Genomic DNA, 25485 nt, shown 5'->3' on the forward strand with positions numbered 1-25485 from the left:
TCAATGACATAAAAATGTGACAGCAGCTCAGTCTGGGAAGTCATTTCTGTTAAATCTGCAAGGTTGAAAGTACAGCTTTTCATGATCATTATTACATATTTAGCCCAGTTAAACTAACATTACCATGCTTCTGGTATGCTTCTATCATATAAAGAAGAGCAGAAAAATAATGAAAGTTCATTTAGAAATATTATCTTACATTTTACATGTAGATATAAAAACTCTGAGTTATAAAATAATGTTTTGACTGAGGTTTTTCCAATATGACGTCATTAAGAATTCACAATCAAAATGTGCTTTGTTTTTGTTTTTACTAGAGTTTATGACAATCCTAAAACAGTCCACACATTTAGTAATGTTTGCAAGAAGCAATGCTGAACTCATAACTTCACCCTCAAATAATGGAAGTATTTTTAATTTCTTAAATGATGTGATTTTTTTTTAGGAGTTTTACTTCAAATTGAACTTGGACACAGATCAGCTCATGTAACTCTTACTCTTAATTTCATCATGAATATATTCATGCTGACGGCTTCAGAGCCAGACAGTAAAAACAGCCACATTATTCAAATACTTTGGTAAAAATGATGTCTCTGACTCTACAGCATTTCTCTTGTATTATCTGTTAAACAGGAGCTCTGTAACATTTACTGTAACATCAGAGAAAGTTGGTTGTGACACCTTATCAGTAGATTATATGGACAAAAGTTAAATCAGACTTTACCAGAGCTCCAAAAGCTATCTGAAGACTCATTTAAAAATGCAGAAATGTCAGTGCATTAGATAACTAAATGTCAAAGCAAATGGCATTTATTTTAATGACAGATGGTACAAGCACATTTGTCCAGCAAAATATTCCACAAATAGTGAGACAGAAAAAGTTTGTCAGGTTTTAAATGATAAAATAATTGATATTAAACTAAACTTTAACAGATCACAGTTTGGTGGTAACGTAAAATAACTTCACGTGTATGGAGGGAATCAGTGTGTTTCTGTAACTGCTGAGGTGAAACCTTCCCCCATAACTTAGTCCTAGGAGGGCTGTAGTCCTGCAGGTTTTCAATGTGTCCCTGCTCCAACACACTTGAAAAATTAATTAGTCATTGTTCAGAATTTCATAGGCTGCTGGATCCATTTAATTTGAGTCAGGTGTGTTGGAGCATGCACACTTTGGAACCCTGCAGGGCAGCGGCTCTGGCAGAACTGAATTGAGTAGCCCTGATCTAGATGCTCTTTGGGATTTAGCTCTGACAAGGCTGCTGTAGCACTTTGATTTCTCCTGGGTGAAATATTCTTTCAACATGCGTCTGATTTTCTTTGGATCATTATCCTGCTGAAAGGTTTCTTCATGTCTTTTGCTTGAATCACTTCGGGCCTCCAGTCCATCCATAAATCAGTAGATTCATCTCAAAAGTAGAGGGGTGTAATTACAACTTTCAAAAAGCATATCCCTGGTTATCCTTAATTGTGACATCTTTTTGTAATCTTAACAAAGATAACAATATCCGTACCAGACTGGTTCCGGAGCTGATGATGGTTTACGTATGATGAGTTAATGACATGGCTGCTATAATAAGCTGCTGCTCTGGTCTTTTTTTAAGAACCTGACAATGCAACACAACTAGTGCAATCTTGTAGTTTCACTGTAGAAATGATAACTGTGGTTGATAATCCACAGGTTGATAATCACAGAAAACCTAATGTAATTAACGCAGATGCATGTTTGTGCCTGTATTAACAGAGTGGAGCTAATGAAATCTTCATGCATCTGGTCTCTAGAAATAATGCAACGCAGTTCTTGACACCAAAGCACAAAAAATTGTGACTGAGGCTCGTCTACACATCATAACAACAAGGAAGCGATGTGGGTGGAGGGTAAAGTCATTGATTGGATCTCCAAATATAATTTTCCATTAGCGCTCATCTCTTCCAGGCCCAGAGGCTGCTTCATTAAGGAAATGTAATGATTCCATTCGTTAACTTTGAAGTGATTTTCCGACCTCTGTAACTGTGTTCCACCCACTCGTTTTGATGTTAAGGTGGGTAAGCTACATCCATATGCAACAAACAGGCTTTGATGTGCTGCTAATACAGATAGAGCTGGTGGGCAATTTCATTAGTGTAGTGTAGTAGCAGTGTACATTGGTACAAGCATACTGCATCTGTACAAACACATGGAGTTTTTTTTTCTGTGCAATAACAGTGTGCCATTGATTTTTTTCTTTTAAACAGGGTGCAATTATTTTATATATATATATATATACATATTATTATTATTATTATTATTATTATATAGTCTATGCTTTTGTTACTCCAAGATCGAACTACAGCAATTCCTTATATTATTAAGAACAGAATTTAAAATTCTTCTCCTCACATATCAAGCTCTCCACGATCAAGCTCCATTATATCAAAGATCTCACAGTTCTATATTGTTAGTACAATGGGCCAAAAGAAAAGTACTTCATTGGGAACACATATAAAGTCTTTTTAAACCCACTTACTGGACAGGACCCCACCTTGGGAACAAGTGGCTTAGACTACTGGAGCATGTCCCATGATGCAACAAGCATATTCTTCCATTTTCATCTCTCTACTCTGTATTTTCCATGTGGTAATTTATGACACTGTTGCTGTCATTAACGTGCATCTCTTTTCTCTCTTGGCAGGTTGTTGCCAGTCGAGGCAGATGGCCACCCTCCCTGAGACGGGTTCTGCTGGGGGTTTGTCCTTCCTTCCTGTTAAAAGGGAGTTTTTGCCTTTTCACTCTCACTCGCTGCTGCGTGCATGGTCAGGATGGAGGACGTAATCGAAGATAAGGTCCGTTGCAATCCTCTTGTTTTCCTCCCTAGACATTTTTTATGAACTGACTCATACAAACACAGTAAATATAAACTGGACTATTGTTGATTGGTTTTAATTGTATCACAATGAATTAATTACTTCTGTAAAGTGCCTTGAGCCTTTTTTGTGAATTGGTTTTTATACATATAAGAGTGATTTAAATTTAATGTATTTATATAGATAAAACTCCTTAGAAGAGATTATCTGTGCATATGAAGTATAATTTTATTGCACAATGTTTCTTGTAGAATATCAGTATGTCCTTTAGTTAGTGATCTAATAAACCCTTTTTGGTTTAGTGTCATTCTCGCATGATGCGATGTAAATTCAGGCGAAACAAAATAGAAGAAATGCCAACATGGTGATATTCAACAGAGCTTGGCAATATTTACCTAGTAGCAGTAAAACATGCTCTAAATCAGGGCTATTCAGTTTGGTTCTATGTGGGCTACGGTCCAGCAGGTTTTCAATATTTCCTTCTCACCTGAAACACTTGACTCAAATTAAATGGATCCAGCAGCCTATGAAATTTGGCACGACTCTGTTGGAGCAGGGATACACTGAAAACCTGCAGGACTCTGGCATTTGGGACCGAACTGAGTAGCTCTGCCCTAAATTGTTGATACCGGCTTTTTGTTGAAATTGACTCCCCGCCCGACACATGCCTAATTTACAGCGCATAGATTCCCATAATGAATAAAGCAATAGACTGACAGCTCTGAGCTCATACAAGACCCTATTTTAAGTGGTTGCCATGCCAGCTTCACAGCAGTCAATGACTCCATGTTAAATCACAAGCTCTTAGAGCAACGCTATGAATTATTCACAACCTCTAACAGGGAAGGAGAGTCCTCGCCAGCAGCATTTGGGAAAATTTTTTATTTCAGAACGTCAAAAGCTGTCAATTTAACAGAGAGATCCAACAGTCTGCCACAGACTTTGAAGACAATGATCGTCCTCAGTGAGACAGTTTTAATTAACAGAAGGGAGAAAGCAGATCAAACCTCCCACAATCCTCTCTGCTGCATCCCATCCTCGTTTGCAATTCCAAAGATGATACGACTAATCACCTGTGATTGTTAAAAAGAATCACTGCAGACACCTACAACTGCCATTCTAAGTCTAAATAAACACACAGAAGAGAAAAGCAGCATTTCAAGCACCCACATAAATTTCAAAGGCACTCGCATGATTGAACTGAGTGCTTTAGTTCAAGTGAATTTTCAGTTGTTGCCTACTCAGTTCACCTCCATTTATAGCAGCACCTCTGAAGTGTGTTTGACAACCTGTTGGATCAGTGTAACACACCTGTTGCTCTCAGTTGTATTTAAGGTTAATAAGAAAATATGTTCATTTCCTAGTCAGTATGTTACTGAAGACAAAGGTGCAAGATTAGTTTTCCTGATATCCCTCAAGTCTTCCCCTCAATTCATTGATCTGCACCTAACTCCATCAAACTGCTAATAAAGTGAAAATCTTATCTACAACTCCTTGGCTCTCCTTTAAGTAGCTTCTATTTTAATGTAATTGTCAGAGATCCCACAGACAAATCAGAGAGGGCACAAGGGGATTAGTAAATATATCTCTCATTTTAATTTATTATAAATTATTTCGTGATAAATTTTGGGCATGGCAAAAACTTCAACAAAGCTACAAACACAGAAAACTAAAGCACTAAATGATCTACCTACTAGTGGCGGGTGGACCAACAGACATCAATACCTCCAATACAAGAGTATTTTCTACAATTTATTCCCATATTAAAATATCAATGTTTAGTTATGTGGGATAAATATAAAGTTTGTTATTAATAGCAAACGATGAAAAGTAACAACATAGTCAGGATCTTGTCTAAATAATACCCAGTACAAACTACTTCTTCTGCCACCTGCCATATAAGGTACAACAAGTAGTAACTTATGAGTAGGGCTGGGCGATAAGGCCTAAAACTAAAATCTCCCATTTTTTATAACCTAATCTGATTTTCGATTTTAATCGATTGTTTTTCTTTTCTGTTACAAAACATAAATAAACTTATTAAAACATTTATTTATTTATATGAATGAATGCCAGCAAAAATAAAGCATATAATGTCATAACTTTTCCACCATATAAATGACTTTATTTCTTACATAGAAATATGCAACACAACTGCATCCATGATCTCTTTCCATCTCCTTATCATACAGGATCCACTGCAGAAATAATTCCCCTGATGAAGGTTGTCTCTTAACAAGAGTTTGTGGGCTAAAGTTGACTTCTGCATCTCATAGAGAGCAGCATTTCTCACTGCAGTTATATGCACAGCTAAATCCCAGGCATGAGTTAAGGGTCACGTCACTGAAAATCTGTCAGACAAACACCGTTCTGGTGTGGAGGGAGGGCTAAGTCTGCTGCTAACTAACTATGGAAAAAAATCCAGATTCTCATAAAAATAAATCACCAGAAAAGGAAAATTCGATTTATCAATTTTATCGATTAATCATCCAGCCCTACTTATGAGAAATAACAAATTAAACAATTAAAACTCCCCCTTGAAAGAGTAAAAGAAAACAAAAGACACTAGAAAAACCTAAAACCTTCCCACACTGAAAAAGGTGGAACAGTCCAACTGAGTCTAATGAAGCATCAGCCCTATTTAAACAGATCCAAGGCAGCTGGGACTCTGCTCTTTGGCAGGCCAGGCAATTCCCACAGCAATCTCCCAGGAACTGGGAGCTCAAAGAAAAGTAAAACTGAATTATTTAACTGTAACAAAGTGACCAAATATTTCAGCGCAGGGTATGCATCCAAATAGTCAACCATATTTTCAAAACGTGTTAATAAAAAGGTGAAATGTAATTAAGAAAAAGAAACATCTGGTTTTATTTTTTGTGCATCTAACTTTAAACATAAGCAAACTAAAATGGTTAACAGTGGGGCCTTGGTTCAGTGTGCCACTGCTCATGCTGCCATCACAGTAGTGTAACAAAAATAATATCTAAGTACAACTAAAATAATTAGATATTTAATTTCTTGAAGCAAGAAAATCCCAGATTCAGCCAGCCTGGATTAAAAGTATCTTCAATTCCCCAATATAACCCAAACTCTAACCTGATCCATTCCTCTAAGAGCATGGCACTGTGTGTGTATTCCCACCTCCAGGACATTGCTTTCGTCACCCTGCAGTGACAAATACTGCAACAATCCAGGTATTTTGTCACGGCCAGACTCCTGTGCAAGTGTTGATAAATTATGCAAGTGGAAAGGCATTGCCTCTCTGGTGTAAAAACACATCTAAAGTAGGTTACAAACTGTCTGAACTGAAATATTTCTGCAGTGGAATAGCTTTTGGGGTCAGAATCTAGCATAAAAATGTTTTGTGTGCCGTCCATCTGCATGAGTGTACATTTGTATCTGTTGTAGATCATGACAGGAGGATTTTCTTGTAATTTCTGCAAATTTGCCCCAAAGTCACAACATGTCTAATGAAAAGTAGAAAACAGTAATGAAAAGGTAAGGAGGCTTTTTTAAATGGATTATAGGTTTATTGTATAGTCATTAACCCAGCACAGAGCAGTTTTGGAGGCAAAGTAGTTAATATGCATCGATTTTTAGTTGTTTGGGCATGAATGAAGGACCCAACAAAGACAGCACGATATTCACCAGCCTATTGATGCTGCATCACCCTCAACACTTAACCATTTATCTACTGGCTTCCTATATTATATGGAGATCCCTTAGCAAGATACTTCAACCAGTCAGAAACCAAAAACATCACTCTCTCCCATGCACGCACACACGCACACAGTGCTGCTGGACCCTCTTTGTATTTCATCAGGTTTGATATTAAGTGTGATATTTGCAGTTGCACTAGGAGACAGACAGCCATGCAAAACTCACAGACGCACACACTTACTTTCTCTCTCTCTCTCTCTCTCTCTCTCTCTCTCTCTCTCTCTCTCTCTCTCTCTCTCTCTCTCTCTCTCTCTCTCTCTCTCTCTCTCTCTCTCTCTCTCTCTCTCTCTCTCTCTCTCTCTCTCTCTCTCTCTCTCTCTCTCTCTCTCGCTCTCTCTCTCACAGTGATGTGAGTGGTTTGTAGCAAATGGCCAGTCTTCTTCAGTTCCCCTAACAGGGGGCTACAGGCCAAAACATTAACCAATTGAAAACCTGTTCTTCACGTCCAGACCCACACTGAATGTAATTGGTCTATTTCCTTCACAGCCGGCACACACAAAACAAGACACACTATCAGTGCACAGGCAACACTCGCTAAGACAGTGAGGACAACTTGTTATCTTCCAAGAGAGAAAACAAGATATTTACATAAATTCATTCCCACTTGTTTTCATTTACATAAGTATGACCTGCAGTCTACTTCTCGCTGTCATAACCACAGAAAAGATGTCAAACCTCGTCACGGAACTCAAGTCTATTTTTCACAAATTAAGCCTTACAATTCTATATCACAAAAATGATTAAAACACAAAAACCCTACCTCCACCATCTGCTGAGAGGGTGGTGAATTTGTATGTGTGTTTGTGTGTTTACACATTTTCTTTCTATAAAAATATAATTAAGAATTGAGAAAAAGAAAGAAAGAACTCCTTTAGTCCACAATCTTTTGTCATTTGTTCACATATTCCATCTTTCTCCTCCCTGCATGTGACGCTGTCTGCACACCCACTCTTAAAGAGCGAGAGAGCGAGAGAGAAAGAGGGAGAGGAGGGACACGGATCGGTACACAGAGCCAGTCTGTTTTCAGCTCCCACTTCGCTGTGGATCCTCCGCCAGACAGCACTCACCATCCACAGTCACACTCCCTCCAAACACTTTCGCTCTCACTGTACGACAGCTGACAACACCTTCTCGTTTTCTCAGCTGCACTACAGAACCACGTCCAAAAAAGAAGACAAAAAAAGGCTTGATCTGCAGCACACACGCAGGGACACGCAGGAACACCAGCTCTGAGGAGGAGGCTGGGTCGTGGCTGGAGGGGCTGACTGGAGAATGGAATGGAACCTCAGAAGGATGGAAAGTGAACTGAGACACATCAACCCTGACTTGCTGCAGCCCAGCAAGAGCTTCAAGAAGCCCTCCTCAGGCACCATCACCCTCAATGTAGGGGGGTTCCTGTACACCGCCCACCGGACCACCCTTTCCAAGCACCTGGGGTCCTTTCTGGAAGAGCTGGCCAATGGTAAGAAGCCCGTTCAGCACACCGACTCCATGGGTAACCCCTTCATCGATAGAGACGGTCCGGTTTTCCGCCATGTGCTCAACTACCTCCGAACAGGAGAGCTGCAGCTGCCCGATGACTTCCGGGAAGCGGGACTCCTGCGCAGGGAAGCTGATTTTTACCGCCTGAGCGAACTGGTGGAAGCCGTGGCCGAGTGGGAGAGTCAGAGGGCGGCCCAGCGGGAACCTGCATTTTTGGAGGTGACAGACAGCCACGAGAGGTCGCAGGGCCTCAAGGTGTACTGCAGCGATGCCGCTTTCATCGAAAAGGTCAAAGGGCGGCTGGTGCAGATCTCCAAGAGTCGCCTGGATGGCTTTCCAGAAGAATTTATAGTGTCGTCCAACGTGATCCAGTTCCGCCACTTCATCAAGTCAGAGCCCGGCTCGCGGCTCGTTCTGAAGGAGGACAGCACGTTCGTGTGCACGCTTGACTGCCTGAAATTAGAAACAGTGATGTTGGCTCTGAAGTCAGGCTTCAAGTTGGTCACCAGCCTTGACAGCAGCAAAGGCTCAGTGGTGGCGGCCGAGGCTCTGCACTTTGTTAAATAGGACGAAGGGAAACAGGGAGGAGAGAGGGAGGCAGAGAGGGAGAAGTGTAGTGCTCAATTCCACATCCACCACGCCAGTGTAAGGTATTGGTTTGAAAGTCTTGTAAGATGTTGTAATGTGTCATTTGGTAAAAGAAAAAATGGGGGATTGGACTATGTTCTTATCTTTTACTCCAAATTAGTGGCTTTAAAAGTTTTGGGCGATTGTTGACAACTAAAAATTTGCACTGACTTGTATTTCTAGATTTCAGAATGATCCAGAGAGTCTTAAAAAAAGTGTCAGTAATATGGAAAACAAGCCAACAGTGAATATTTCCACAAAGACTACTGAACGTCAACAGCTTTACCAGTGGATTTGTTTGTGCTTTCTAAAACGGCTCCAAAAGCCTCCACAACCAGCTGTGATCTACACTGCTGTGCTATTCAGCTTTTACTACGGTCTCTGTGTGTGCGTGCGCCGTGTTTAGTTGGTTTAATAGCTTGTGTTTAGTTTATTAGCCTTTCTGGAACCTGGAGGGGGAAAAGGCACAACTCATTAAGGTTGATTTGGATGGACACACTGACTTCACATTTAACTGCTGAGTTAAGTTGAACTGTGGCTATCGCAAGGGCTTTAAATCTAGCATGATGCATGTGCACTAAATAAACAGTGTGTTTGTTAGTGCTGTGAGCCTCTGTGAAGCCAGTGACACAATGCCTATGAATTTTAAATGTATATATTTTACAAATAAAAGTGAGACTCAAACTCTTGTTTTTAATGTGTTTTGAAGTGTCTGTGTAATACAAGTCTCTTAACAATCTTTGCATCCAGCTACATAAAATGTGTGCTAATAACCATTTAATCCGGCTGACCTATATTATCAAACAGTCTATATGTAGTTGAGTAACTAGAAGCTAAACACAGAGTACACAAACATGTATAAATATAACATAATCCACACACCTTTGCACATTTTAAATATAATTATTTTCAGATCTGGAACATCAAGCCAGAAAGAAATTAAAATAAGTATATCACCTTATTTCTGTCATTACAGAAACAACTCATGAGAACAGTAGAGGGTGTCCTTTTCCTTAGATTCAACTCACATTCTGCACAACTATTTTTATACGTGGTTTTAAATGAAGAAACTGTAAGAGCATTTTTAGCTTTGAGCTTTAAGTTTGAGTGATTAAATTTAGTTTGATCCTGAGGAACTTCATCAGAACTTGTATGAAGTATGAAGAATTGAGACGAGAGAGATTTTCTTTGTTTTTTTTTCTAGCTTTTTTTATATCTGTTGGTTGGATCCTATCCTGAAGACCTTTGCCTTTAATGTGAAACATAAACTGAACAGTAAAAGCTTTTGAAATGGTTGAATTCAACCAGCAGACTGCAGTTTTCCCACTGCAAGCTACTGAAATTCTCACATCATTGCTGGGATACAAAATGAGCACATAGAGGCTCTTAGGAATTTAAAGCAATCATTTTGAAGATAGAAAATCCTGCATATTTTCCTCTTTTTCCACAGTAATCTATGAGAAATATGTTTCAACTTCAACTTCAACAGCATTTCTTTCTTTAAAATCTCCCAGTTATGACACAAAAACACCAGTCATATTGCCAGTTAGCAATTTAATTAATATTCTCACCTTCTTGTCAGTAAGCACTGCTGACCGGCTGTCACCACAGTCCAGCAGCTTCACCTGCAGAAGCCTTTGGGAGGCCTCCCCCCTTAAACCCCTCACAGTTCTAGTAAAGATGTTTGGCATTTTAAAATTGGGTCAGTCTGTGAGATAAACGCTGCCCTTTTCCCTCAAGGAGGATCTCTTTTTATCCCTCTGATGTGTGTCACAATCAGTTCTAGTATTGTTCTACTGCCTTACTAATGAGAAGTAACTGTTTTCATTACCAGTTTCATTAATAATTTAATAATTCAATGTGGTTATATTAGCAGCTTGGTTAATAAATTGAATATTGGTTAAATTAGTGGAACTACAAGTTTATTATTCTATCCATATTTGTTTCAGGATAATTCTCCTTTTATTCAGTGTAGGAATGTCTCTCTCAAATTTACTAGTTAAGATGTAAAAAAAAAAGTAACAAAATATTTTTTCTTTACGGATGTGTGTTACTTTTTAATGTTATAACTCAACTGGTTGATCTTCATCTACATCTTGTTGGCAGCAGGCTTTAGGTCCTCATTTGGAGGTTGGAGGGTGGTGAAGGATTCCAGCCAGAGAGTCAAAGTTTGAGTCCCAGAGCAGGAACAGAAATGCCTGTTTTGGACACATTTTGACTGACATTTCTCTTCTTCAGAAAATTAAGAATCCAAAACTAGCTGGGTAAGTTTAGGTACCAGTTACCAGTAAGTTTAGGTACCAACTTAACCAGTAAGTTTACTTGGTTAAGTTCAGGAAAACACAGTGGTTTAAAGTGAAATGCAACAATGATTTTACTCCTCTTTTCTGGGTTACTGCAGCTACATGTCCCATGTGTGATGACATCAGCAGACAAGGTATCTGCTACAGATGTTAAGGCAGTACGAAAGTGGCTTCAAGTACAAAACCATTGGTGGCTGTTTGGCTCTTCCTTCTTAAGTTGTCTCACTTCAACAGAGTCCCATTGAAAAAAGAATCACTCCCTATGTCCAGAGTCCTTGTGGTCCTTCTGAAAACAATTTCTTAAGTCAATAGACTTAAGACTTAAGTCGCTTTGGATAAAAGAGTCTGCCAAATGACTGTAGAATAGAAAAAAAAAAAGAATGACATTTTTGTCAATGCTGTCAAGCCTTCGTCCAAAAAGATCCTAAAATGCCAAACTCTGGGCTTCATAAACCAATAGGATATGTCACTACAGTTAAAAAAAACTCCTATTTATATTAATCTATGCTATGACATCATACCATATTTTCACATGTTGAGGGACTTCACTTTTTCACTTTTAATTCTGTAAGATTTGTCCGCTAGAGGTCCTGACAAAGTGAGAACTAGCTGCAGGCAACAAAACTGCTCATGATGTTTAAACATTTGTATTATCAGTGAAGTTGAAAATAAACCCTGGAATAACAACTAACCATCAAATTTAATAGATCAGCTTAAAATATCAAAATGAGACACTTTCAGAGTTTAAGTCAAGAGTTTCAGAGTAAATAATGAATTACAGATATTTCATGAATAAGGAAGTGATCATACTGGGTCAGGAAACAAGCTAATGCCACTGTATAATGGTTGGATTTAAGGATGAAAAAGCAACTCTGGCACTGGGTGATTTCGCCCGTGCCAAAGAAAATGCAAAAACAAGTCTAGCCTGGCTTATACCCAAACAATATGAAGCGGGGATGTGTCATGATCCATTTATGGAAGCCTGTAGGAGTGGAAATCTTTCAATTTAATTATTCCCAACACTGAAAAGCATTTCTCTCCTTGCTACAAAAGGGTGAAAAAAAACTTTATGGGGAAAAGTAAAATTTCTTCTGACTACTGTTTAAACTTGCAATTGCAGAGCACATCCTTACGGCGAGCAACCGTCAGCCAGCTTGAAATGAAAAGCAACACGCATTTTACCTTTAACTGTGCACGCCGACTGAAACCGTCTGCTCTATAAGGTGATGTCGTCAAACCAACGACCCACCACTTTTCTTCCTCATGACTCAAACACCTACTTTCTCTAATAAGAGACAAACCTAATGCACAGGCCAAACACAAAGAAAAAAAAAGACGCAAACATAACACTGTGTAATTTCATAGAAGACGAGATAAAAGTAAAGCTGTGAAGTTCAGGTGAACCGTGACACTTTAGGCTGCTCTTAATTGCAGATCAGCTCTATGCATTTTTTATGGCAGCAACATGTTTACTTATTAGCTGCAGGTTTAAAGAGATCCACGCCTCATTAGAAGCAAGCAGGAGGTGCTGGGAAAAAGAGAGTAGTGGAAACGGCAGTAAGGAGAACCACGCTCCTCTTATTAGCCCTGTCTTGCTCTTTTCACCTGTTACCAGGCAAACTCAACTCCCTCATCATGAGCCCTCCGTCTCCAGAAACAGTCCTTATCACGATGCCTCAGTCGTGTGGTGTCGCTGAGCCAGAAAATGACTAACATACCTCAGATTCTTATCTGTCAACTCCAGAGGAAGAGCAGAGATGAAATGATGATGATTTTGGGGGAGAGGGGGGGCAGATGCAACATACCAAGGGGAATAAGGACATAGCCTTCAGGAAGGGTCTGTACCTTTTTTCTCAGAAAGCATGCATGTATTCTTCAATTCAAGCTTAGCAGTTCATTTCTTGATACAAGTAAATATTCCAGCTTTCAGCTTAGAGACTCTTGCATAAGGAAGAGTTTACATTACTAGATATAGATTTTGGAAAAAAAAAAAAAAAAAAAAAAAAACATGTAACAGGACAAATGCAGCAACATTGTTCATAAAACAGTGAACAAACAAGTGAAGACATCAGAATTGAGAGAATGAAATGGGGACAGGAAAAAAAGACAATAGGGGCTGTAAAGAGGGAGGATCAAAAATAGAAAGATACTAAAAGGAAGTCCTGCGGCACAGAGACAGAACAGTGAGAGGGTGGAAATCAGAGCAAACCTGCCCTGCACCTTTTCTTGCATTTATCTGTAAAGTCAGAGCCAAAACCAGTCTTATCGAGAGATGTCATTTCAGATATGCTTCAGCACCATAATTTATGTCTTGAACAGAGTGTAGAGGTATGAAACACACTAGAAACACATGAAACACTTAAAGAACAGAGTCAAAATATCTGGTTCGAGTGTACAGAGCATTACTCATATAAAACCTGAGTGCAGACACAAACCAGCAACAATCAAACCCTGACACTGACCAAGCAACCACACGTTAAAAAATTAAAGATGGTAATGCAAACCCTACCCTAAAATCACATACAACCTGCCATAAAATGTGCAGCACTAAACACACATCCCAACCTGTCCCAGAAGTTCATGCTTACCACTGTGTGGCTTCCCCCTCTTTTAACAACAGTCCATGAACATCATGAACATGTGGGATCTGTAAAGACCAGCTGCTGGAACTTTGGGAGAGGGGAGTCATCCTATTCTACTTCCTAAACAGTCCTGGGTTTTCCTCATCATATCTTGCACTTCATGATGGTCTAAATTTTTTAGCTGGTTAAAAGTTCTGGACTTCTGGAAAGTCCGTCCAGCACCTGGACTCTTCTACAACAAAAGCATGCCATTGTAATACACGCAGCTTGTGACTTAGCATCGCCTGGCTACAGGCTGAAAGTCTTACACCTCTCAGCAGTGATGGAAATTTAACATTGGTGAAATTTATCAGTTCCAAAGGCAATTATACATCCCTATTCCACCAAAGACGCTTATAATAATACAAATAAACTGGATGGTCACTCTCCTCTTTAGACCTGAGAATATACCATCCATAAATTGCTAAAACAAACAAAAAAGAAGAGTTAAACTTCAATTTATCTTCCCCTTTGTCCCAATCCATTTTAATTGGGCTTTGGCCCACAGAAGACAGCAGTGCTTCTATATCATATTTACATAACAGCTTCTTTTTTGCATGACAGAGTTTTAACCTGCATTTGTTGACGTTACAAAAACTGGGTTCACAGACAGTGACTTCCAGCCATTTCCATTAAATAATCCTGACTATATTTAATGCAGTGCTATAGATTACAGACATCCAACAATTATTCATGGTCATGTTCCTTGCATACAGAGGCATGTTCAGATTCTCTGAATATTTTACTGATATTATGTATTGTAGATGATGAAATATCCAGAATTTTAAACAGAGGAACTTCATTCTGATATTACTAAATCACAATTTGGAGATTCTTGCAGACTGCTTAACCTCTACCCACCTTTCCTCCTGAGACTACCTCTCTAAAATGCTCTTTTTTTAGACACATAGAAATGAAACTTAGATATACAGGACACCAAACTATAAAAACTAAACTTGATATTCTGTATGTCAAAGTTTCATTTCTATAGTGTTGTCCCATAAAAAAAGATATAATGAAATATTAGCAAAATTGTGAATGGTGTACTCACTTCTGTGAGATACTGTAAAACAGCGTTTTTGATACAATCTACACTTAGCTTTTTAAGGCAGCATCAGGTGCACCTCGATAGCACTCAGTAAAATCCTCCCACACAACACAAGATGTTTTCGCTTGCATAAAAGTAATGAAAACATAGAGGGCTGTGCAACCTGTGTGTAGATGAATCTGTCGAATCAGACGTGAACACTGATGTGCTAGAATTACATTTTTAACTAGAAGCACTGAACGCAGACCTCTGCCAAGCCATTGTATTTTAATTGATTGATTTAATTTTTTGCCAATGATTGTGGGGATTTATTATTGAGTTAGAAGCTCTAATGTAAAATGATCCCTATCTCCTGATCGTATAGATTAATTTAAAAAATTCCTGGATCCAGGCAGTGAACCGGATCACATCACCCACCCCCAAAAAAATGTAATCACTTGTTCCTTATTCCACATCTCAGATTTCCTCAAAATTCCATCAAAGTCTGTCCATAACTTTTTCAGTTATTTTGCTAACAGACAGAAAAACAAACCAACTCCACCAAAAACATAGGCAGAGGTAATGAAAAGCCAATATCAGCCTGAGTTTTCCCTACAGCAGTAGCAGGCAGCCAACTCAGATTTAAAAAGCCACTGGTGCAGGCCAATCCAGCTTCTGAAGGATTAACACAGAAACATTTCAGTTAACTGAGTTTTTCATATCAAAACAATGGTGAAAGCAGGGAAAGAAATACCCAAGATTCTTATAAGAAGACTGACTGCTGTAATGAGAGCAGTAATTCCTATAAAAACTTTAGCTCTTGTTTACCTTTTTGAAAAGTTCAAACACACTTCAATATACGACAAAATTAAATAAAAGAACTTTTTAGTAACACACACTTTACCTCCAATAACAATTTCATAGAGGCCCACTGATGATGATACCTTTAATCGACTGACGACAGACATCACATTTTAGCCCCCTGTCATTATCCTGACTGTCACATGTCTGCTGTGTGGGTGCACAGCAGTGGCTGGATAAGCCTTTGTTTCAAGAAGCAGAAACAGAAATGGGAACACAGATGACATTTCTCTTGCTAAACATTTGCTGGCTCATTCTCATGTTTTTACCTTGGGCAATAACAAACAAACATCTCTGAAAAGAATAGCAGGCCTGTGATTCAGCACACTTCACTCTGACCTTGAAAAACAAATGAGAACTGTCTTTCAGAGGAACACTTGTTGAGTACAAACAATTTTTTTAAATGCTTGAATGTAGACTTTTGTCTGTTAAAATATTGTTTTTTTAAATGCACCAGCTCCAAGATTATGCCCAGCAACAAACCATCTGCATGCTTTTGTACACCAACACACAAGCTCTCTGGGTACAAGTGACACGCTCCCTTTTCCTCACCTACAGAATAAACATTTAAACAGGAAGGTTTACAGTAAAACACTTTAAAGCAGTATTTCACACCTCTCAGCTCTACAGTAACATATTGGGTTTCAAGAGGTTTTAGAACATTTATTTAAATGACATCTGTCATAAACACGCTACAAATGACGACCAGAAATTGACAAAAAAACTTAGTTAAAGCAGATGAAACCATACATTTTTTTCCAATTTTCTCATATCTTTAGGGGTTTTCCACACATGAACATTTTCAGGTGCAGGTCTGAACCCTTTGATCTGTTGCCATTCACACAAGCACATCACAGCAGGAGCCTTTCTCCTGGAGATGAGCTGGCTGGAAATGTGAGGGAGGAGGTGTGGAGCAACTCATGTGTAGAGCACGGAGGAAGCAAAACGTTATCAGTCGAAAACGCTTCACATTCTGTACATGCCAAGAAATGCAGATGAGGTTGATACGACTACTGCGTATATCTGTATGTGACCATAGTATGTACAGAGGAGTGAGTAGAAACCAGTATGTCAGCTCACATGCACAGTGATGTTCTTAAACCATCTCATCTGCTGATTATGCAGAGGTTGTACTCATGGCCTTGGTGGAAAATCTCTGCACAAAAGTCTGGACCATGTCTGACATTTACACTCTCACATGCCATCTGTTACCTAAAAGCAGCTTATGTATGACAAATATACACTCAACGACCACTTTATCAGGTACATGTTCAATCACATGTCTGCAACTCAATGTATTTAGTCGTGTAGACATGGTCACGACAACCTACAGACATTTAACAGAACATCAGAATGGAGCAAAAAGTTGATTTAAGTGACTTTGAACTACTGGGATTTTCATACACACAACCATCTCTAGGGTTTACAGAGAATGGCCTGAAAAAGAGAAAATATCCAGTGAGCAGCAGTTGTCTGAACCAAAATGTCTTATTGACGTCAGAGGTTAGAGGAGAATGAGCGGACTGGTTGGAGACAATAGAAAGGCAACATAAACCCAAATAACAACTGGTTCCAACCAAGATATGTAGAAAACTATCAGCAGAAGACCACATCAGGTGCCACTCCTGTCAGCTAAGAACAGGAACCTGAGGCTACAATTCACACAGACTCACCAAAACTGGAAAATGGAAGATAGAAAACCTTTGCCTGATCTGATGAGTCTCCATTTCAGCTTCAGATTTAGATGGTAGGGTCAGAATTTGGTGGAAACATCATGCAAGCATGGTTTCATCCTGACACGTATCAATGGTTCAACCTGGTGGTGGTGGTGGTGGTATAATGGTGTGAGGGATATTTACTTGGCCAACCTTTGCTTTCAACATGTAGCATGACCTCCCTTGTGCAGCATAAATCACAACTATATATTTCTGCTGTTAATGCACCTTAGCTTATAGGAATTTTGGTCCATTACTCTGTACAAATCAGCGTTAACATTTGGTTGCAATTTTATTGTGTCATTTGTTTAATTTTCAGGATGTTGGCTGATTTCATCCTATCATATTGAAGCTGAATTAAAGTCAAAACTGTCATTAGTCCACAATAACATTATTCTTCTTTATTGAATTATTAGCAAAACTGTTCCTGTGCTCGGCATCTTTCCATCAAAGCTAGCAAGTCGCTCTATCCCACATGCAGTGAAACAGGCCCGTATCATAATATTACCACCAACATTTTCACAGAAGGAATGAGGTTCCTATGCTGGATTCTAGTGTTTTTCTTTCTCCAGATTTTATGAGTTTCATTCAAATTAAACACTTGTATTTTCATGCAGAAAATACATGCAGAGGCCTTGTCTGTTAAGTTACTCTTGGACTCCTTTCCCTTTCTTTCCTTTATTTGTAGCCCTTTGATGATTGACCTCTCCTAGTGAGGATGTCAATGGTCTTCATCTGTCCACAATCTCTATGGTCATGAACAGGTGGCATCCAAGCTCTTTAGACATGGTTCAGAGACTATGCCTGATGAGCACCTACAGCTTTCTCAGCAACGTTCTTTGTCCTTACTGATGCACTTTAAACACACGCTGGGATCACCAATCTTAGACAACAGGGTGCCCACTCACACCTGACTGTGTTGCCATCAACTGCAAACACACTACTCCATTTTTATTATCAAATTGACCACAAACTCAAGAGGCCTGCATGCTTTTGCTACTTACAGATATGTAATCATTTTCTGAAGAACACAAAAATGTTCAAGGACCACAAACTACCTCCTTGAGAACAAACGCCGTTAATGTCTTTTTAAAATATTTTTAACAAAACCTAATGTTCTGAAGCATGGTACAGCACAGTACATGGAATTTTTAAAAGGAGACATTATGCTCAGGCAAGCAGCCAATCTGACTAATACAACCTTAATAAATGAAGCAACTAAATATCTACAGAGAAATAAACACTGCTAAACTAATGTCAGGATTGCCACAAAATTGTTTGATCAGTGCCTAACACTCTGAAAATGGTACTTTTTCATGTGATTTGTAGCGGTGCTGTCAGAGTAAAGAGCAGGCCAGCAGAAGAGAATCGACAGCGAGCATGCCCGAGAGGCTGCAACACAAACTCCAAAACCTCCTACTGGATTAAACTCCTAATGAAACGCAGGAGGATGGCTCTTTGAGGTCAGCCATGGAAACAGCCCAACCAGACCCCTTGTTTGAGCACAACCAAAAGAAAATGGATGGCAACAATTCATACAACAGACCTGCTGAATCCCTCTGAATGGAACTGGTTATATTTCAGTGTAGCTATCATTATTTCACTTGATGATCATGCTCTTCAAGAGTTATTCTGTCAAGAGATATTCCTCTTTAAAAATGCTCAACATTTCATGAACCACTCGTTTAGATTTAAACGGCCGGCTGCACTCCTTCAATAAAACACCTACAACAGTCTGGCCAGGATCCAACCTGCAGCATGAATACCTCTAAAGGTTTACTGCATCATGCCGCTGCTGGGATTTTATATGATAACGCTCGAGGAAAGCTTGTCAATTATTAAGTCACCTTACAGACGTCTGCCTAAACCTTGTTGTAAGCAATTTCTGCAGGATCTGATGAATGTATGACTGTGCAAAAACATCTGTCCATTTTAAATAAAAATAGACTGACTTGCTCATTTTACTTTCTTAAAAAAATAAAATAAATAAAAATAGGGCACAGAAGCTATGACACAGAAAACTTTATAAAGAAAAAAACTGTATGTGTATCTTATATGCAGCATCTAAAGGTGTGTTCAACCCTACAAGGAAAAAAGTGACTCCAACAAAGCTGGGTGAGATTAATGCTTCTGCTTTTCTTTAAAAAAAATCTATGCTTAAAGGCCCAAAATCACAGGATGAGCCATCTGACTTGTTTGCTATGTTTTTCATAATTTAGTCCTATTAAAGATTTAATTAGATTAAATTAAGCAATTTGAGGACTGTGTGAGTAAGTAATTATTAGTATGATGAGCACAATTCAAAGTTCACTTGAGAAACTGAATACAGTGAGCTGATGATGTGTTTGAGAATAGACGAGAAATGTGTGAGGGAGAGTTGCATCATAGGATGTTAAATTCATAATTTGGGATAAGCAGGGTTGCAGTCAGAGTTTCAAAATCTACACAAACAGCTACTAGAAAAAAACATCTAAATCCAAACACTGTATTTGGTCATGAAAAGTAACCAAAAATCTGAGAGTAAATTTATTATTCATTACAGAACTTAAGTCAGTTCTGGTTTCAAGTGGGTGGGTCTTAATTAGTTTAATCATTGTTACACTAATAATTTAACAGTTTAAAAACACTCAGAATGTGAGGACAGTGGGTGGTCGGTGGGTTGATTGCCTTTTTATTTCCAGAGTTGCTGGTCAAATTTTACAAACCAAACAGTCCAGATGAAGCCAATCACTTGTTTTGTTGAGAATTTGATGAAAACTCTGTTTATATTTTTGACTTGTATTTAAAGATTAATACTTAATTGGGCAAAGAAATCCTTTTGACAAGCAAGCAATCACTTTATCATATCTGGAATCTTTCAAAAGATGTCAAACGTTTTTATGAAAAGAGTTTTATATTAAAAGTAAAACCACACCCTTTTGTCAAAGTTTTGGCACAGACATCCTTTTCTGTGTTTTTAACATATCCAAAGTTTTGATAAAAAGCTTCACAAGTAGCTGAAGTCATACTGTAACAGAGCTAGACATTACATCTGCCTTTACTGTTCTCTGCACGCTTCTCTGGCAGCAAAGCCTGTTGCTTAGCAACCTCTTAATCAATACCTGGTCCTTAACCGGAACAATGCAGAGCAACGAGGGGGGAAATAATGGAGGAATATTTAGCTAGCAGCCTCGCAGCACAAAAGCCATGTCAGACATTATTTGTGTATGTATAACTCACTGACGGTCTCCATTAGCAACCTCTTGCTTTTACTGGTTCATTGGATACTTGCATAACAGAGGCGAAGGAATGAATTGCACAGAATCTGAATTGGTCTGATTATAGAGATTAGACACTGCGTGGTTGGCTGAACTACATACTTTCCAACAAATGGGCAGTTACAGTAGTTCCAGTTAATGCTGGTTTTTCTTTGGTCACAAATAAAGTTAGTTAGGGGCTGGGGTTCTCATCCTTTTTTTTTATCCCGGAGCCCAATTTTTCCTGTACAAAGTGGCCAGAGGCCAATTAAAATATCAACACTGTATTGGTCTAATTGAATCAAGGAATCAAGGACTCTTTATTATCCCGTGAGGGCAATTTGTTGTACAGCCAGCAGTAAAAAACAATCAGTCACAAACACACAAATAACACAACATTTTTAAAAAGGGCTATAATAAAAATAATACATTTAAAAAATAAATAAATAAATAAAAATTAAAACTCCTTATTCAACAGGGCAATGGCTGCAGGGACAAAAGAACACTTGTGTCTATCAGTCCTACATCTTGGTAGGATGTACCTGCACCCTGAAAATTCATGAGCTAACGGGTGATGTTACTCTTTGTTAAATTTGTATTCACTAACTAAAACCAAATTCCACTTTATCTAAGTTAAAAAAAATATATGCATTTATTTAAAAAAACTTTTGTCCTTTGAAAATTCCACTTGCTTTCCCGTGAGCATTAGATTTTTGGTTTCTAAACGCAAAATCTTTGTCTTTAAAGGGGAATTTGGACCACTTTCATCTTTCTATTTTTCCATTTAAAATGAATCTCCATAATTCACTACAGGCTGGCAGCTAGCTGAACATCATCTTCTGGTAGTTTGTTAAACAACTGACTGCGCATTACTGCCACCAAGTGGTAAAAAGCTGTATTGCAACCAACCAGTAATATCTCTCGTGTCTGCAACTGATAACTTAGGGCTGGGATATACTTGATGTTAGTGGCGCATCCGCATACGTATCATGGTCGTCATGCATTCCTAGCGTCCGTTTGACACGTAGGCCGCTTGCGTTGATGCAAGGTAATGTGGCGCATGCGCGAGTTGCAATATAAACTTGAAAGCTAGCGGCAATCATGCAAAAAAGAGCGTGAACCGACAGGTCCAAGGTAGACATAATGGCGGATCGTTTTGAAGATCATCTCCTGAACCTTGTCCACCACTACTAGCATCCATATAATTTTATCCACAGTGACAAACACTCATGCCTTAACAGTTGGAACAAATTGTAAGTATTTTGGGGTTTGATACCCCAAAAATACAATGTGACCAGTTTTCACTATTTCAAAGTCCAAGTGTTGTGTACTCCCTTTGCGGTGATCTCCAGTATTGAGCGTCTTTGCTGCGCTGTGCTTCCGTTGTTTGCAGCAAGTTTATACACAAACGTAGCAAAATGATGACATTTACACTTGCGTTCACAGCAAGTATATCCCAGCCCTTATTCAGTCCAGATAAAGTTAAAGTTTTTTCCGGCCCCCTAAGTCAGTGGTTCCCAACCTATTTTTCTTGAGGACCCTCTTCCTGCAAATACTAAAAAGCCATGGACCCCCTGAGGTCTTGTAGGGGAGAGCTGCCATTTTGTTTTCTTTGCTGGTCCTTTTTTCTCCCATTTGTGTTGAAGTTAGGGTAGTTACGAAGTAGGTTTGTATTATTTTGTTTCTGAGGGGAGGTAAGTTGTGCTTTTCATTTTCCAGTAGAGGGGTTTTGTTTATTATTTTGGCCTGATGCTACTGGCCCTTCTGTATTTTAGCTGTCAAACAAAATAACCATATTTAAATGGCTTGTCTTCAGACTGGCATCTTCTGGAATTGTGTTACTCCTTTCTTCCCCTAGACCTGCCTTAGGGACGTAACTCTCTGAAAGATGGTTCTCTGGAAAAGACTAAGATGATTTTTATCTACTGTAAACTGTAAACTAAGTTACCACCAGTACATCCCGTCTCAAATACCACCTGCTGTGCAGCACACAGCTGATTCAGAAAGCCCTCCTCATCCTCTAAAGATGCTCCCTGATGGATACCCTCCAGCAGAGACCTCCTGATAATTCTACAAGCAGCAACCTTATAACAGCTGATCTGAATAAATTAAAGAAGTTGGAAACAGTGTTAAAGCCCTGCAGGCAATTTACTTCTGTTTATAGTTTGTTTGCTTCTAAATGAAAGTGAGGCTGTCAAGAGGTATTAGAGAGAACGTGTGCGTTAATGTGTGTCTGTGTATGTATCTAAAGTCATTCACCCTCAATAATTTTATATATATTAAATGAAATCTGATTAAACTATATCAAATTAAGTGAAAAATATCTTATTAATCCCAAAAAGGAAATTATCATGGTTGACAAAGACAAAATCTTAAAGTATAAGAGATTTTTGACCAATCAGAAACATTCATCGCTGGACACCCCCCCAGCCTAAAATGATGAGGCAGTTTTACAGCGCTTCCTCCCAAACAGCACCATTTTTGCGAGTAAAATATACTTTTATGATCTCTTCCCTACGGTGGAAAAGACAAAAGACATGTGTTTCAGAGATGGGACCCTCAAAGTTTCTGCAGTTAAACTGCAACTTTGGAGAACAAAAGGGTTTAATTGGTTTCTTAACCTTTATATGAATACTTTCACATCATGTGGTTGTGATATAACAGCCTAATAGCAACACCGAGGTAATATGTGTTTCAGAATTAACGTAAGAAAAAAATTTAAACATCTGACATCTGTATTGACTGTACACCTTCCAATTTATAATTTCTATGGTAAAGCTTTTTAAAATTTTCATTGGTACTTTGCTCATTATATATTTGACCACATTTCTTACACATCAATCAAATGCCTGAACATGTAACACCTGCTTTGTCCGATGTGTCAAGAATCAGTGAAATCTGTGTAGGTGTGCAGAAAAAACTTTGAAGTTTAGAGAGCAAGTGCAGATCAAACCTGTGCAAGTGGGTTTATTCGGGTAAAGATGGGCTGGAAAGCTGCTTTATGTGTGGTGTGGTAAGTGAGTGGGAGACCGGTGTCAAACAGTACACCTTCCTGTGGGCGAGTGGGGGAGGAGCTGAGTATCGGTCAGGTGAATAGAGACTAAACACCACCACGTCTCAGAAAAGATTATTCCACCTCTTGTTCCTGTTGAACTTTCACAGACAAGTCAGCCATCTGGAGCACGGACACCTTTAAAGGAAAAAGACTTTTTTTATATACTTCCTGAACACAGTGTTTCCAAATTTACCATCACCGGGTTATAACCTAATAGTCCTCTGTGAAACTTGTAAACACCTACTGCTTTTATAGTTTTAGAATTCTAGATCTCTCTCCCCCACCTCTCACCATTTATAAGCATAATTTTGCTAAACATGTTCAATGCTGAACATGTTGAAGTGTTGCTCTAATAAAAGGCGGAAACAACAGAAAAGAGCCTTGAAAAAGAAAAATCCATTATCACATGTAGGAGGGTAGGAGGTATTAACACACTTGCAAGTGTGGGTGCATTTAAAGTGTATGAGGGCGGTGATAGAATAAGCCCCAATGAGGAGTTTTTTTTTTTCCTCATTTATTGTCTTGTATTGACAAAGTGCATACAGTTTTCAGAGCCTTTCAAGGACATTTAGTTTATGTTTTAAGCCAAACATAAAAAAAAAAAGAGTCTATATGATGTATATTTCCTGAAAACACCTCCTTCAATGAGCTCCTCAAACTGGCAGTATATTTTAATGTCACACTCCACTCAGACTAAAGTTATCCAGACTACACTTCAATACCTCTGTTCAGTTCAACTTCAAATCAACAGTGAAGCCCACTGACAAAGAAACACCAATGTTTGACTCGCTTATTAGCTTGCTGGCAAGTTGATTGATTACTAAAAGGCTTCTGATCTGTGTTGTTGAGTTTTAACAATCTGGGCCATCTCAACACATGAGTCATGTGCAAAGAAAGAGGAAAATATACAGAAGAAATGTAAGCGCTCCAGTCTCGTAACTTCTAAAGGCGTTTGCATGATAGTCCAACGCTTCTTGTCGCTTTGCCAGTGTATGAGCTGGATAGAAGTGATGTCAAGTGGCAAGAGAGGAGTTGATCCATTATGAAGGAAAATACATTTGCAGCATGAGAAAGGCTCACATTAAAACAGCCCTGATCTGTTGAAGCAATCAAGGTATATTGTGTTAATTAATCACACAGATTAATCATCAGACAATATTCAGACCACACACCCTCCATGAGCCCACAGCTTTCCTTTCACACCTCCATTCTGTCACCCTGCAGCTCAGCCATGGATCTTAACACAGCCTCCACATCAGAACACAGTGAGACCTCATCTGCCTCCACCTCTAGCCTGTCTGTCTCCTGCAGTCATGTGAAGAACTGAAAAAAGGCTGCAGGTCCAGATGGTGTCAAAAGAAAAAGAAAAAGAAAAAAGGAGTTCTTGTACTTGTTCCAGTATCTAAATAACTACATACCAGTTGCCCTAACATCTGAAATCATGAAAGTCCTTGAGAGATTGTTATTGGCTCACCTCAATAAGCAAGTGCACATCTTTCAGAACCCATTACAGTTTGCATATATTAAAGGCCTTTGGGTTGAAGATGCCATCATCTACCTGCTTCTGAGAGCCCAGTCTCTTCTGGACCAATCAGGCAGCACTTCAAGGATCATGTTCTTTGATTTCTCAAGTGCTTTTACAATTCAGCTGCTCTGTTATATGATAAGCTCCATAAATTCCAGGTGGATGCCTCCACAACCATCTGGATTTATGGCTGCTTAACAAACTGACCACAGCTTGTGAGACTGAAACGTTGTGTGTCTGAGATGGTGGTCAGCAGCACTGGAGCACCACAAGCGACTGGACTCTCACCATTTCTATTCACACTGTAAACCTCAGATTTCCAATACAACTCTGAGTCCTGTCATCTGCAGAAATACTCTGATTACTCTGCAGTTGTGGGGTTTATCAGGGATGGACAAGAAGTTGTGTACAGAGATGTGGTCGGTACATTTTTTGGGATGGTGCGATAATAAATAACTAGAGCAAGTATTTG

At 38.9% G+C, this 25485-nt stretch overlaps 2 protein-coding genes across 3 annotated transcripts in view; one reads left to right on the top strand and one right to left on the bottom strand.

The window, feature by feature from the left end:
• The window catches only part of LOC121650353 (general transcription factor IIF subunit 2-like), a 47353-nt gene that overhangs the window by 19272 nt on the left and 2596 nt on the right, over positions 1–25485 (bottom strand). The window lies entirely within an intron of this gene.
• Positions 7445–9354, top strand: kctd4 (potassium channel tetramerization domain containing 4). Its single transcript, XM_042001824.1, has one exon. It carries the CDS (start codon positions 7834–7836, stop codon positions 8608–8610), a length of 777 nt encoding a protein of 258 aa, XP_041857758.1. The 5' UTR covers positions 7445–7833; the 3' UTR covers positions 8611–9354.

This window comes from Melanotaenia boesemani, chromosome 12, assembly GCF_017639745.1.
Source record: "Melanotaenia boesemani isolate fMelBoe1 chromosome 12, fMelBoe1.pri, whole genome shotgun sequence".
In the NCBI taxonomy this organism is placed as follows: Eukaryota; Metazoa; Chordata; class Actinopteri; order Atheriniformes; family Melanotaeniidae; genus Melanotaenia; species Melanotaenia boesemani.